Genomic DNA, 13,639 nt, shown 5'->3' with positions numbered 1-13,639 from the left:
TTTAGAGTTATTCCTTTCTATAAATATCCTAGGCAGTAAGGAGATAATTCCCCACAAAACTCATAACCCAAAAAATATTCAACACCCTTTAGCAATGGCCAGAAGAGCAATAACCGATGTGGAGGAGTTGCTCTAATGTTTTTTACGCCATCTTCCGGCCTTGTGCCTGAGATGGATTTCACCTCCTTCGAGTACCTTGTCAATGACCCTGCCAATCCAAACAATTATACTGTAATTTCCCTCGAAACAATTGGCTATTTAATCTTAAATCCATCCAACTTAAACAACTCCTCCCTAACCAATCTTTGGATGCCACCCGCTGGTAGCAACACAGCTCCAATTCCTGCTCATCTACCTAACTACCATGACTCTTACCCAATAAGAGATGAATTTCAAATATTTTTAAATTGGTGTCTTGGTTCGACACAATACTCTCAATTCAACCCAAATAATGTTATACCTGCTATGCATGTTTTAGATCCTAGGCCTATTTTAAATTTTGAGGACCCTATTGTTGTATTAGATCATTACACTCCATTGAGGTTATGGATGGGTCCTTTCACTGATGCTTTTCAGCTTATGAAAGGTCCATCGTTCCCTCATGTCCTTCATGTGTGGGTTTCATTTGACAATTTAAACCAGTATGTTGCAGGTTTTCACAAAATTGATTTTACTTGTTATCAAGGTGCGAGAGCTGCCTCTGTTGTGCATGGGCCTTTCATTGCTATGCCAAATGATACGGTCCTTTGTTGTTGGAATGTCCGAGGGCTAGCTAGGTCTTCCTTTGTCGAACATTTTCAACAACTCTATGCCTTTCATGCCCCTGGTGTTGTTGTGCTAGTTGAGACAAGGCAAAGTTTTCAGAACCTTGCCATGGTGGTAAGGCAATTACCTGGAGCTCAGTTTTTTATATTCTCCTCCCAAAGGTCTGTCTGGGGGTGTTGTTGTGATGTGGCGGAATGAGATCATTGCGGTTGATCAGAGGCGGATATACTCTACTTTTGTTAAAGCTGATATGTATTTCAAGGTACCTTGAATTATTTGTGAAGTATTTATATGTATATGATAAATTAACCATATTCTGACTCTAATTTTGTTAATTTAATTGCAGGGACATCCCGTGGCTAGGCGCCCATTATTTCAAGGTTGAGGCTGTCGTTGCATTTATGGAAGGGGGTGGGGTGGGGTGGGGGGCTTGGTATAAGGTGTACTCGAACAAGGGAGATCGCTGTCCTCAAACAAGGGTGACGATAAAAAATAATTAGTATCTTTAAGGATGTTTTTAATTTGTGTTTTTCATTAATGCATATATACTGAACGGGGTGAGAGTTCAAGCATATGTTACAACCATATGTACTGAACGGGGTGTTTTTCATTAATGCATATGTTCCCTTTGAAGTATGATAATCTGTTCATGCGCCTCAGGGAGTGAGTTTGGTAACTCTTCTTTCCACTTGAAAAATCGACAATCTTGAACTCTATTCTATTAAAAAAATCACCGAACAAGCAATTTAAATAATTTCGTATTAACATTTTTTTTTTTTTTGAAAATTAGGATGCATAGATTAATTAGGAGTTATATTACAAGATGTTTCCACTGGGACATCACCAGCATTCATAGTTACTGAAAACTCAGTACAATTAGACAAGTCTTTTACAAAAGCTTCATTACAAATCACAGGCAAATGATCCAAAATGCAAATTTGATTCCAGGCCTGGAGGTGACACCTAGCATCCTTAGCTAATAGATCCGCAACTGCATTAGTTTCCCTTGGTTCAAAGCGCATATCCAGATGGAGCTACGTTTGAAGGACCCTGCAATTTGAGATTAGAGAAGGAGCATTAAGAATTGGGTCAGTTGAATTAACTTCCTTAATTGCTCTCTTAGCATCAGAGCATAAAATTGTATTTGTCCATTCCTTCTCTCGAATAAGATTCATAGCCAATTCAATAGCCTTGAGTTCCGCATCATGACTAGAGGGTAAGAATCCCTTCCAAACTAACCCAGTGACCCACTGCCCAGAGCTATCTCTGCACACTACAGCACAGCCTGCTTCCTTTTTGTGATCTAAGAAGGATGCATCACAATTAACTTTAATAGAATTAGGGGGAGGAGGGGACCAGTGCACTGAAATGGGCTTTAGACTTTCAGAGGATGACTTAGAGAAGTAAAACTCCGAAGCAGCCCAAATACACTGGTGGACTGATGATGACAGGGGGGTGTTAACTTTTGAAAATGACCAAGCATTGCGCCTTAGCCAGAGATGCCATAATACAAAACCAAAAAGGACATTCCAAGGTATGTCCCACATAGAGTTTGTGTCGACGCTGAGGTTCTTGGCTAACCAATCTTGCCAGGTAGAAGAGATGGGGATAGGAACTGGACAAGGAATACGATTCCAGAACTCAGAAGCTCTGGTACAATGGATGAAAATATGGTCACATGTTTCTTCTTGAGAAGGACAGAAGATACAATTTGGAGAAATGTGAATCAATCGAGAATGAAGATACTTCTAAGGATAGTACCCGCACATGCTGCGTGCGTTAGTAATTTAGTATTGATACAACTTTTAAGAGTAGAAAATAAAGTGTGTGTGTATATATAAATATATATATATATATATATATATATATATATATATATATTTAATTGAATTAAATATTATTGCAAAAGTAACAAAATTGGAATTAGAAAAAAAAGTTAACAGTATTATCAAAGACTAAAATAATATATAGCAGTATTGTTTAATCATATTTACCTCATTTTTTTACAAATGTAATACCAAATAAAAGACTACTTATATGTAAAAATATATTAGTTGGGTTTATATGGAGAATTATTATTGTTAAGAATTTTAATTGGAAGAAAGATATTTTAAATTATTATAAATTGATGTCCTTAAAGAATCTGCGTAAAAATGAAAAGTAAAATGGGCGGAAAAATTGTTAATAATATTGTGACAAGTGTCATTTTAGGTTCGCTTTTATTATAGGTTAATGATGTATACATCTATAAGAATAAATATTAAAAGGATTTATCTGTGAAATATCCATCCATTGTTAAATTTAGTAGAAATACATCGTTTAGCAAACTGTTTACAAAATTAGTGAATCAAACTAGGTCAACAAATTAGTCAACTTCTCCTACAAGATGAATAGTTCATTCACATGTTCTTAATTACTCCAATTGACTTTTTTCCAAAAGCCATTTGATAATGACCACATATAGATGGTCAACTACACATATGATAAATGGCATTTTTTTTTGCCATTAATGTGTTCCGGTTTCCTTCTACTCTTACGTAAGGGAATTTCTAAGTGAGTGCAAGATGTTCAATAACTCATACATGGGATAGTTTATGTTGTTGTCATCCATATTACTCAAAATGTGTTTCACTCTTATTAGTTATGGAGTATAAGTGAAACATAATTGACATAAAAACAAAGGTGGTGAAGAAAATAACATTGGCTAATTTATATGATAAATAAAAAACAATTACATAATTGGTATTCGAAAAAAAGCCCTAATAGAGAGAATAATTTTTACAAAATTATAAATATTCACAAACTTGAGAATAATAATCAGTAAACAAAATAAAAATAACTATTAATTGTGTCGATGACACAGTTATATATATAATCAGATTTCTTAAAATTACTATAAAGGACTTAATGTGGAGTAAATCGCTTATTTGGTTGAAGGTTTTTCATTGCTAATGATCAAATTGTGCCCATTGCAACGATATAAAATCTCATCTTTTTATGGATACGAAACAATGTTATCCATTCATATTACTTTAAAATTAATTTTAATAGAAGTTCGCGTAATATATAAAGTATTACATTAAATCATAAATTCCTTATTAAACTAGTAACAAAAACTTTTGTTTCAATAAAGGGACGGTAAATAAAAGAGGCAAAATGATATTTCCTAATAATCTTCACTATATAAACTTAGAACAAAATTGTCAAAAATAATACGACCTTTCAGCGTTCCGCCAAAAATAAGTCAACCTTTTGATTATTTCTGAATAATACAACCTTTTGGGGTTATTCGCTAATAATAAGTTATAACCGGTCAGTGACCTATTTAACAAGTTATATAGGACACGTGTCATCATCTTATTCATTAGAAATTTAATTTGTTTTTTTTAATTTTAAAATGATTATTACTATTTTTTTTCTAAAAAAAAAGCTCCACCCAAACCTCCAGCAGCGACCATCCACCACCACCGGCGCCGACCGCACCTAGATCTCCCTCCCCCAGCTGGTGGAGTTTATTTTTTTATTTTTTTTAAAAGAAATTAAATATATTAAATAAAGTTGTTATTTAGAGTTAATTACATTGTTAAATGAATTTATTAAAAAGAAAAAAAAATTAACCGGTTATTTAGGTTGTAGGTATAACTTGTTTAAACCGGACACCATCAAAAGGTCGTATTATTCAGAAATAATCAAAAGGTAAACTTGTTTTTGGCGGACCGTTAAAAGGTTGTATTATATTTGACAATTTTTCCTATAAACTTATATCTCAATTACTATAGAAAAAATTGCTACATAGGTCTCATGAATTAGTTACTGTATCGATCTAACATACCACTGTAGGTCATATGAAGGGATTGAAGGGTACACTTAAAATCAACACCATCCTCTTCCCCCATATTAATTAATATCCAAAGTCCTTGTCAATGTTAATAATAATCATGAAAATGATTTAGCCCAAAGTCTCAGTAAATAAGTCAAGAAATAAGTATCAACATCTACCAACAAAGGTAATTTTATGTTTTTTTGTTCATAAATTTTACTTAATTAATTTGTATTTCATTGATTGTGTTGTTTGTTCATTCTTTGTGTTGTTTGTTGATGTATATATTAGTGTTACATATTATAATGTTATTCTAATATTATATGGCTTATACTTAAAATGTAGAAATGTTTCAACGAAGTCCCCTATATCTTCTCCAGTGGGTGAAAATACTTTTAAAAAAAATAGTTATTATGAATTATGAATTCTTCAAAGATTTTAAGGTATTAATTTCACTGTACAAGTGTGGATGAAGTGGTTATTAAATTCAAAACATATTGTTTTATTACCAAAAATATAATTTCATAGGTTTTTGGTATTACTTATTTTAGTTTGGTGATTCTGTATAATTTTTTGAAATATTCAACATGTAATTAAGTTTGCAAATAATATCATGTACTATTGATTCAATTCTAATAGAGCTGAACATGGAAGAAGAAGGTCCAAGTTGGTTTCAGTTTATGGTGAACGACTCCACACGTTCGAAATTGGTAAGCGACGTAGATTTCACCGGTCCTGGTAATATTGTTTCCTATATTCATTGGAACGATCTTGATGATGTTGTCCACATTTTATCAGATTGTTCCAGCTAGAGTCATTGAGGTGCTTGATTCGGACAGTGGTAAGTACGTGATTGCTAGAGGTCACCGCCGTAATCAATTTCCCGTTATAATGCAGTTGGTAGACATGGGTCAAAAATTCAGATATGAGTTCGATGTTGGATGGGCACAATTCATTGCAGAAAATGCATTTTGTAACGGGGATGTAGTTGAGATGGTATATATTGGTAGTCATTATTTTAGGGCTAGGGTTATTCGTGAAGGTTATGAGGTTAAAGCTGAGGATAATATTAAGGTTGATGATGATAGCCACACCACCAGTTTCATTGATTGTGATCCACCTATGTTCAAAACTCGCTTTACTACCCCTTACATAAAAGTTGGGAGAATGGTATAAATTGATATTGAATTTCATAATATTATTATCTGAAAATATATAATATGATTAATGTTTTCCTTACAAAATTTCAGTATGTCTCGGTTGAGTTTGCAAGGGAAAACATGAACGGATACCCTAAATCTTATAACGTTGAAATCATCGTATGTAGATCTCCCATTGTTTGGACTGCGGTCATGGAGATCAATTATGATTCAGAGGATAACATTGTTCAATGCGTTTAAAAAGAGGAGTTAAAGCTACGGTAAAGGGTCAATCTTTTAAAGCTGGACAGTCATTCATTGTGGAGTTTTATGGTGATGCTAAACCTCCTTTATTCTACTTACCATTAACCAATTAAGAACTACGGGATTGTGTATGTGAAATTAAGTTGGGAAATAATCATTATCTTGTGTCTTACTTGTATCCATATGCCCCCGACTAATTGTTTAACTAAATTTCGTGTGACATTATCCCAGTGCTGTTATCATTCGTGTCACAATTCTACCTACATCGTCTCTCAATCTTGTTACTCGAGATTTTATAGATGAATTTAGTTCTACCAATGTTATTCATGATCATCTGTTAAAGTAATTGAACTTATAATTTTATCTCGTGACTACCAGAATACGGTTTTAGGACGTTATGATTTCCAAACTATAATTATCAATTTACCATGCAATTTTGTTACATTTGTAATTACGGCTCTAATTATTTACTTTTATGGGAACTTCATGAAAAAATATGCAATTCATTTTATATGAAATAAATGACTAAATGAGTGAAGTGTGTTACATTTGTAATTACGGCTCTAATTCCTCATTGGATTATTTGCAAGACAAATTTCAATAGAAAAAAAACATAAATAATAAACAATTAAAGAATAATATATTACGCAAAATGCAAAATATTACGCAAAATGCAAGAATAATATATCAATGGAAAAAAGTTGAAACAATGGCAGAAGATAAATTGAAACAAGAGGAGAGAAAGGAAAATAACAAGAGAGAGGAAATAACATACTTCAGTATTACTTAAAAAAAGTAATGCAATATTTAAAAAACTAATGAGGTGGTAGTGGCACTTGTGACCAAAGAGAAGGAAACCTTTTAATTCCTTAATCAAATCGCCGCGCAATATACTAATGTAAATCCGGTTTTTTTTTTTAAAATATGTCAATTATTAGACTGAACGTGCATTAGTAGGTTGTAGATTTTAAACAATTTTTATGTCCCACTTTTTAGTCTTATTTAGTCTAAGAAATAATCTTTGGTTTTGTTTTTTTTTGAAACCAGTTTAAGAAATAATCTAATAAAAGTAATTCGCTGATACGGAAGGAAAAAATCATTACAAAATTAAAAATTAAAAATTAATTAAAACTAAGGATATAATTTAGGGAAAAAGCAGTTATATTGAGTATATAATTTAGGAAAACTGCAGTTTTATTGAGTATATAATTTAGGAAATTCTTAGAAGATATGGCCTTTAACTTAAGCTAGGGTATCTTGTGTTATCTATCTTTTGAGTGCAACTAGGCGCATAGCTCCTATATGTTTAGGATGCATATAGGAGGGTTAATTGGTAAATTCACTTAGTTTTTGAGTTTTTTTTATTACTACAGTGGTATTTTTAATGTACCATTATACTTACAGTGGAATTTTTAATGTACTACTAAAATATAAGCTATTTTAGTAGTACTATTTATAGCTATTTTAGGTAACAGTGGTATAAATATTGTACCATTGGGAAAAAAAAAATTCACCATTCTTTTGTCGTATAGCTGCTATTTACTTGGCATGTAAATAGCAGCTATGCGCCAATACTTAACCCTTTTTGGTAAGATATCAATTCTGAGTGCATCTTGTCGCATAGTCCCTATATGCATTAGTTGCATATAAGAGGGCAAAAGTGGAAAAGCGCATTCAGAATGGTACTTTTAGTAGTCTCAGTGGTACATTTTTTTGTACTATTATACATTTATACATGTATATTGTACGATTTACATCTTAGTAGTACTATTACATCTCTCGGTAGTATAATATTTTGATGTAACATTTACATACTTATTTGTACTATTAGCATAATATTCATACCACTACAACATTTAATGGTACTACTTACCTATTAAATGGTACTTTGACTCCCACTACAACTTCAACTTTATTACCACATTGCCGTCCTATATGCAATGTTTGCATATAGGAGCTATGCGCTAGAGCTTAACCATCAATTCTATCACCACATAGGGTTTGCCTTTATTATATATTAATGAGTAAACATTAATGTGAATTAAGCCTTGTGTGTGATTGGATTAAGTAATATCTTGAACTTTTACAATTCATATATTCTAAAACAACTATGAAATATGTCAATGTGTAACCTGATGATTTCCATCTATGCCACCGTCGGACTCATCGAACAATGTATTCACTGTCTTTTTATATTCCAAACAATATTTTTAATTTATATTAGATTGGATTATCTTAAATGAATATTATACACATAGATCACTAATGCAATTATACAAAGATAACAACTACCTTTTTTCGATTATCCTAATCAAAATTTTCTACTATCTATAATGAATACTGGTTACAAATAGGGGTATTTTTATACTATAATTCAATCCCTTCAATTTTATTTTTATACATATTACGTAATATGACTCGATTTTTATTAACCAAAAAATATTTTACACGCTATTTTTCCAGAATTGTTTATTAAATCTTGATTTGACGTGGGAGGGTAGTCTAGTAGTAGCTATATTAACTATAGGTGATAAATGATAAATAGGGCTTGGGCACCAGTTAAATAATTAATTATATGAAGAAAATCAAGGGCTATACTTGAACATATGGGGTTTCTATAAATGCTGAGTAAATATGATAGATGGAAGAAACAAATGAAGAAGTGCCACGTCAAGTAAAGCCTTACTAAAGAAGCTAACATGGGTTTGCCTTCTCCAAAATGCAAATTAATATGTCTGTAGGACCCCAAGTGTTAGATTGTGATTGGCCAAATATAGCAAATAAATGAATTTACTTTACCAATGCCTTACTGCTACTCTGTCTGCATTGAGATGCAAAAATAAGAGGGAAGTAACTGATATGTCAGGCATTAAACTGGTAGTTGGGGATTTTATTCCTCATACTCCACTATGCATTTGGGAGTTTTTTTTTGTAAGTTTGTGTTAGGGTTTAAACCCCATCCATCAGTTTCATTGCCACTACTGTAGCAGTAATATAAATATTCCGTAACTAAATTAATGGGTTTATTTTATGTGGTTGGGTACAACGGTTTTTTATGTAATAATAACCATTTTTAACAAAGTATTTTTTTTTCTTTCTTTAAACGGCCATTTTTAAGTTAATATATAAAACCTAGTTAGATAAAATTATTGGGTATGGGGTATGAATCCTAATTTCAAGTTGTAAATAACTACTTAAATTTGTTAAGCATTTTAAATATCATGATGATAACTTTTTAATTCTATTGATTCATTAAATTTTGGATTTGATAAAATAACACAGTCACTTTAATTAAATATATTGTTTCATTAAACTTTGGATTTGTAATTGAAAATTTTGCCAATTACTATCGCGTATTAAAGCGTATTTGAAAATTACTACCGCGAAATAAAAAACTGTGACTTACTACCATAAAAACTTCCAAAAATTTGCGTTACTACCAAACTCCAATTTAAGTCCTTTATTACGTCACTAACCCACGTTAAACCCATGGTTAACCTATTCAACCACCTAAAAATAAAAGAAAAATAAAAAAAGACCTAACCCATGGTTAACCCCCCCCAACTACCTAATTCAATTTCGCTCCTCTGTCTCTCTCATACTCTCTCTCTCTTATTTACTCTCTCTGCAAACTCCATTGACGAACAGTGTGATAGTGACGCTTGATCTGTGAAAAAAAATTTGGCTTTGCATAATTCACCATACAGTGACGCGAGCTATTGTCATTGCAATTAAGTCTCTCTGCCAAATTGTCATTTCTTCATCATACCACACAAAATATTTGCAACCTCTTGTATTGTTCTCCGCATTAAAGTCTGGACAAGCTATAAACCTCCTACCAGGGTTTTCTTTTGTCCAGGACTTCATAATTGAAGCGTTCAACCCACATTTGCATTTCTAATCCTTTGACCTTGCCCCCCTAAACATCTCCCTGTCGAGCCAACAACAAAAATAGAAACTTCTATCACTTATTATCTTTAAATCATAGTTTAATTCAAAGTAGTATACAATACCCCTAAATTTGCCAATCAAAATCACAATCCAAAACCCTAAATTGCGAATTCCAGAAAATTTGTTAAACCCTAGAATTCTAAGACAGTTAAACAATATGTTTGGGAGTGAAATTAAACAAATTGAGAATTTACCTGAATCGATTTGAGGATAGCTTTGAGGTATTAGTCTTTAATTTTGAGAAACAGTAGCAATTTGGAGAAATTTCTAAACTGCTCAATTTTCTGAACAGGGGGAAATGAGTGAAAGAGGGAGGTTTAGTTATGTTAGTTGGGGGGGTTAACCATGGGTTAGGTATTTTTTTATTTTTCTTTTATTTTTAGGTGGTTAAATAGGTTAATCATGGGTTTAACATGGGTTAGTGACGTCATAAAGGACTCAAATTGGAGTTTGGTAGTAAACGCAAATTTTTGGAAGTTTTTATGGTAGTAAGTCACAAGTTTTTTATTTCGCGGTAGTAATTTTCAAATACGCTTTAAAACGCGGTAGTAATTGGCAAATTTTCCTTTGTAATTTAATACTCTTTTTCGGAGTTTTTCCAGGGATTTTATGGTCCATAACTAAATTAAATATTAACTCTTGTTGGTGTTGGCAATTTTCAAATAATTTTATGGTCTTCATTTAATACATTGAACATTTGAACATATATATTTATAAGTAGCGGTGTACTCTGTTTGAAGAATTTAGTTTCAAGGTTTTCACAGTATTGTACAAATATTTACCTTACAAAATTCAGTTTTAATTTTTTTTTAAACACGTAGAAAAAAAAATAAATAAATAAATTGATGGGTTTATTTTTTTAACTTCCCATTTAGAAAAGGGCATGAATAGAAAAAATTTTAATTAACGAAACTCAATGTAGGGGAGAAGGGAAGGAGAAAATAAAAATTTATGTCAACAACATCACATGGATTAAAGTGAGAAAGGTGAATGAAGTGTGATGACATGCATCTAAAATGGAGAAACAAATTTCATGATGGTTCACAGTTCACACCTAAGGCGTAAATTGGGTTGCATACTCTAAGTTGAAGGTTATTTATTTAAAAAAAGATATATATATTTTTTTAAATAGGATAACATTTATAAAATTTATGTTGTTACTAGTACCCGTAAGTCCCAAATTCAGATGAATTTATTTAAGATTACGTTCCTTTGCAATTTTACAAAACGTAAGTTAAGTGTTAAACATATTATCAATCATTTCTTGGTTAAGAAATTTCTCTACTAATATTCATCGTAATAGTCTTGGTTATTAAACTTTTAGTACGCTTTCCCGGTCAAATACTAATTTTCAATATCTTTTAACCTACTATTTAACTATAATGACATTACGAAAATACTTATTTGGTCTACGACCATACTTTATTTTGGACATTGCTAATTATTAGTTCATACTGTGCATGCATTAATATCCTAATATTTTTTTACTTGATAGAAAATAGGATCATGGTCCTCAATCCTCATTCACTACTTCACTAGCCACGTCACAATGTACATATACCAAGTTTGATATCAAGGATCACTTATATATCAGCTATCGTGGTTTGATTTCTGTATGCATATTTCTCAAAATGAAATTAACTCTCAATCATATCACCTTTAGAGCTATTCTAATGGCAACCTAATTGTCAAATTAGATGATTATCTTCTTATCTATCGTGTGACCCAATGGTTGGATTACTTGGATACTAGTTTGTTATTAATTAAAATAATGAACCGTCTTTGGTTATTATTATAACTTTACAATAATTAAGGAGATTGAGACCAATTCTAAATATATGAGTAATGTCATATTCTAATATTGGACGAATCCCATATAATAACCAAATGGAAAAAAAAACGTGGAGGTGAGCAATTACATGGCAAACTTTTTTTTTTTTTTGAAAGAATACAATGACAAATTGTTAAATATAGTAAATATATTTTTGTATTTATAAATTAGGAAAGCCAATATTCAACCCCTTATATTTAGGCTTAATGCATGCTACTTTGCTAGTTGTATTCTTTATAATTAGGACATATCATTTTCTTCTCATAAACCTTGTTTGGTACGTAGAACACAAGTGTGAATTTTGTGATCTGTTTATAGCTCAGGAATTAACTCATGTGTACTTTGGTTATTACCTAAAAAAGAAAGTTTATTGAGTTTGACGAATGACCATATGTATTTTGGATATTGTAAAAATTCCAATTTTATGATTTTTTCGATGTGGAGCCGAGGAAAACAACATTTTGATTTTATTTTACAGTAAGCATGTCAAAAAAAAAATTAAACGAATCTGATTTTATTTTAGAAAAGAAAGGCTTAAAGTATGTCCTTAAAAAAAAAAAAGATAGATTTACAATCATAAACCTTAATTAAATTATGGTATTTTCCTAATTTTATCTTTTTTGAGTGAAAATACATAAGTTATTATCCTAAGATTTTGTTAATATTCTATTAACCAAATTGCGTGAAGAAATAACAAAATCTCAGGAAAATTTAAAATTTGAGGGAAAGTAAATCAGCTATTATCTTAAGATTTATTAATATTCTATTTACCAAATTTTATCCTCTTTTAAAATTCATTTTACATGATTGTTTATCAAACATTCCATGTTTATTGCATTATTAAAGATACATATTACCATAATTCTAGGCGTGATAAAAATCAATAATTTTACAAAATCATAGGATATGTCGACAAAATCAATAATATTGTTAAGACCATTATTCCACTTAAAATATTTTTTATGAATATTGTTAAGACCATTATTCCACTTAAAATATGTTTTACAAATTTACAGATTTTAAAAGTCTGAATAATAACAGTTTTGAGACTATATAATATACTATATAACCATTGGGTCACAAGATAGATACAAACTATTTAGACAATAAAGGTAACAAGATATTAACAAATTATAATCTAAAAATTGGTAATGTCCATAACATTTTATGACCATATCCAATAATTAATTAATTTGTTTACGCATGGTAATCCCTTTTGGATGTTTGGTAAATTCCTTGTTCATAAATAAGGTTTAAATTTCAATCTAAGTTTTTTGGGATCAAACAATACAAAAAAAAAAAAGGAAAAATTGATTCTAATAATCCCACCTTTGACCGGTTCACTATTAATAAACCCTGCTTTGGATTATTATGTAATAATCCCACCTTTATAGGGCATCTTCTTTTATTGATCCCTAACCTTTTGGTAACCTGTTTTAATAGATTAAGATGCTATGTATTACTTTGTGATTGGTTGAATTTCTTAAAAAAATAAAAATAAATTTAAAAAAACTACAAACATAAAAACAGAAAACATAAAAATAGAAGAAGATGCACTATAAAGGTGGGATTATTAAATAATAATCAAAAGGTGGGATTATTAATAGCAAACCGGGCAAAGGTGGGATTATTAGAATCAATATTTCCAAAAAAAAATTGTTAGTTTCTCTAAAGTATTTAATCTGATATTGAAGTATATGCATACATAAAGACCACCACAATAGTAAATATATATTAGTTACCATTTATACCAAACGCGGTTAACATGAACTGTGGTTGTCCATTGAAGACCACATTCATATTTACTACCAATTGAGAAGATAACAAGATATTACTGAATTATAAATCAGTAATTGGTAATGTCCAAAA

At 30.9% G+C, this 13,639-nt stretch overlaps 1 protein-coding gene across 1 annotated transcript; it reads right to left on the bottom strand.

Moving 5' to 3' along the window:
• Positions 1–1,799: 1,799 nt before the first annotated feature.
• LOC145564974 (uncharacterized) lies at positions 1,800–4,661 on the bottom strand. Its single transcript, XM_081625114.1, has 2 exons — positions 4,598–4,661; positions 1,800–2,380 (listed from the first exon to the last, which is right to left on the bottom strand). The coding sequence occupies exons 1-2, from the start codon at positions 4,659–4,661 to the stop codon at positions 1,800–1,802; spliced, it is 645 nt and encodes a 214-aa protein (XP_081481240.1).
• Positions 4,662–13,639: the final 8,978 nt, after the last annotated feature.

This window comes from Chenopodium album, chromosome 10, assembly GCF_948465745.1.
Source record: "Chenopodium album chromosome 10, dcCheAlbu1.1, whole genome shotgun sequence".
Classification (NCBI taxonomy): domain Eukaryota; kingdom Viridiplantae; phylum Streptophyta; class Magnoliopsida; order Caryophyllales; family Amaranthaceae; genus Chenopodium; species Chenopodium album.
The sequence above is the reverse complement of the archived record's forward strand: the minus strand, read 5'-3'. Positions and strand labels throughout refer to the sequence as shown.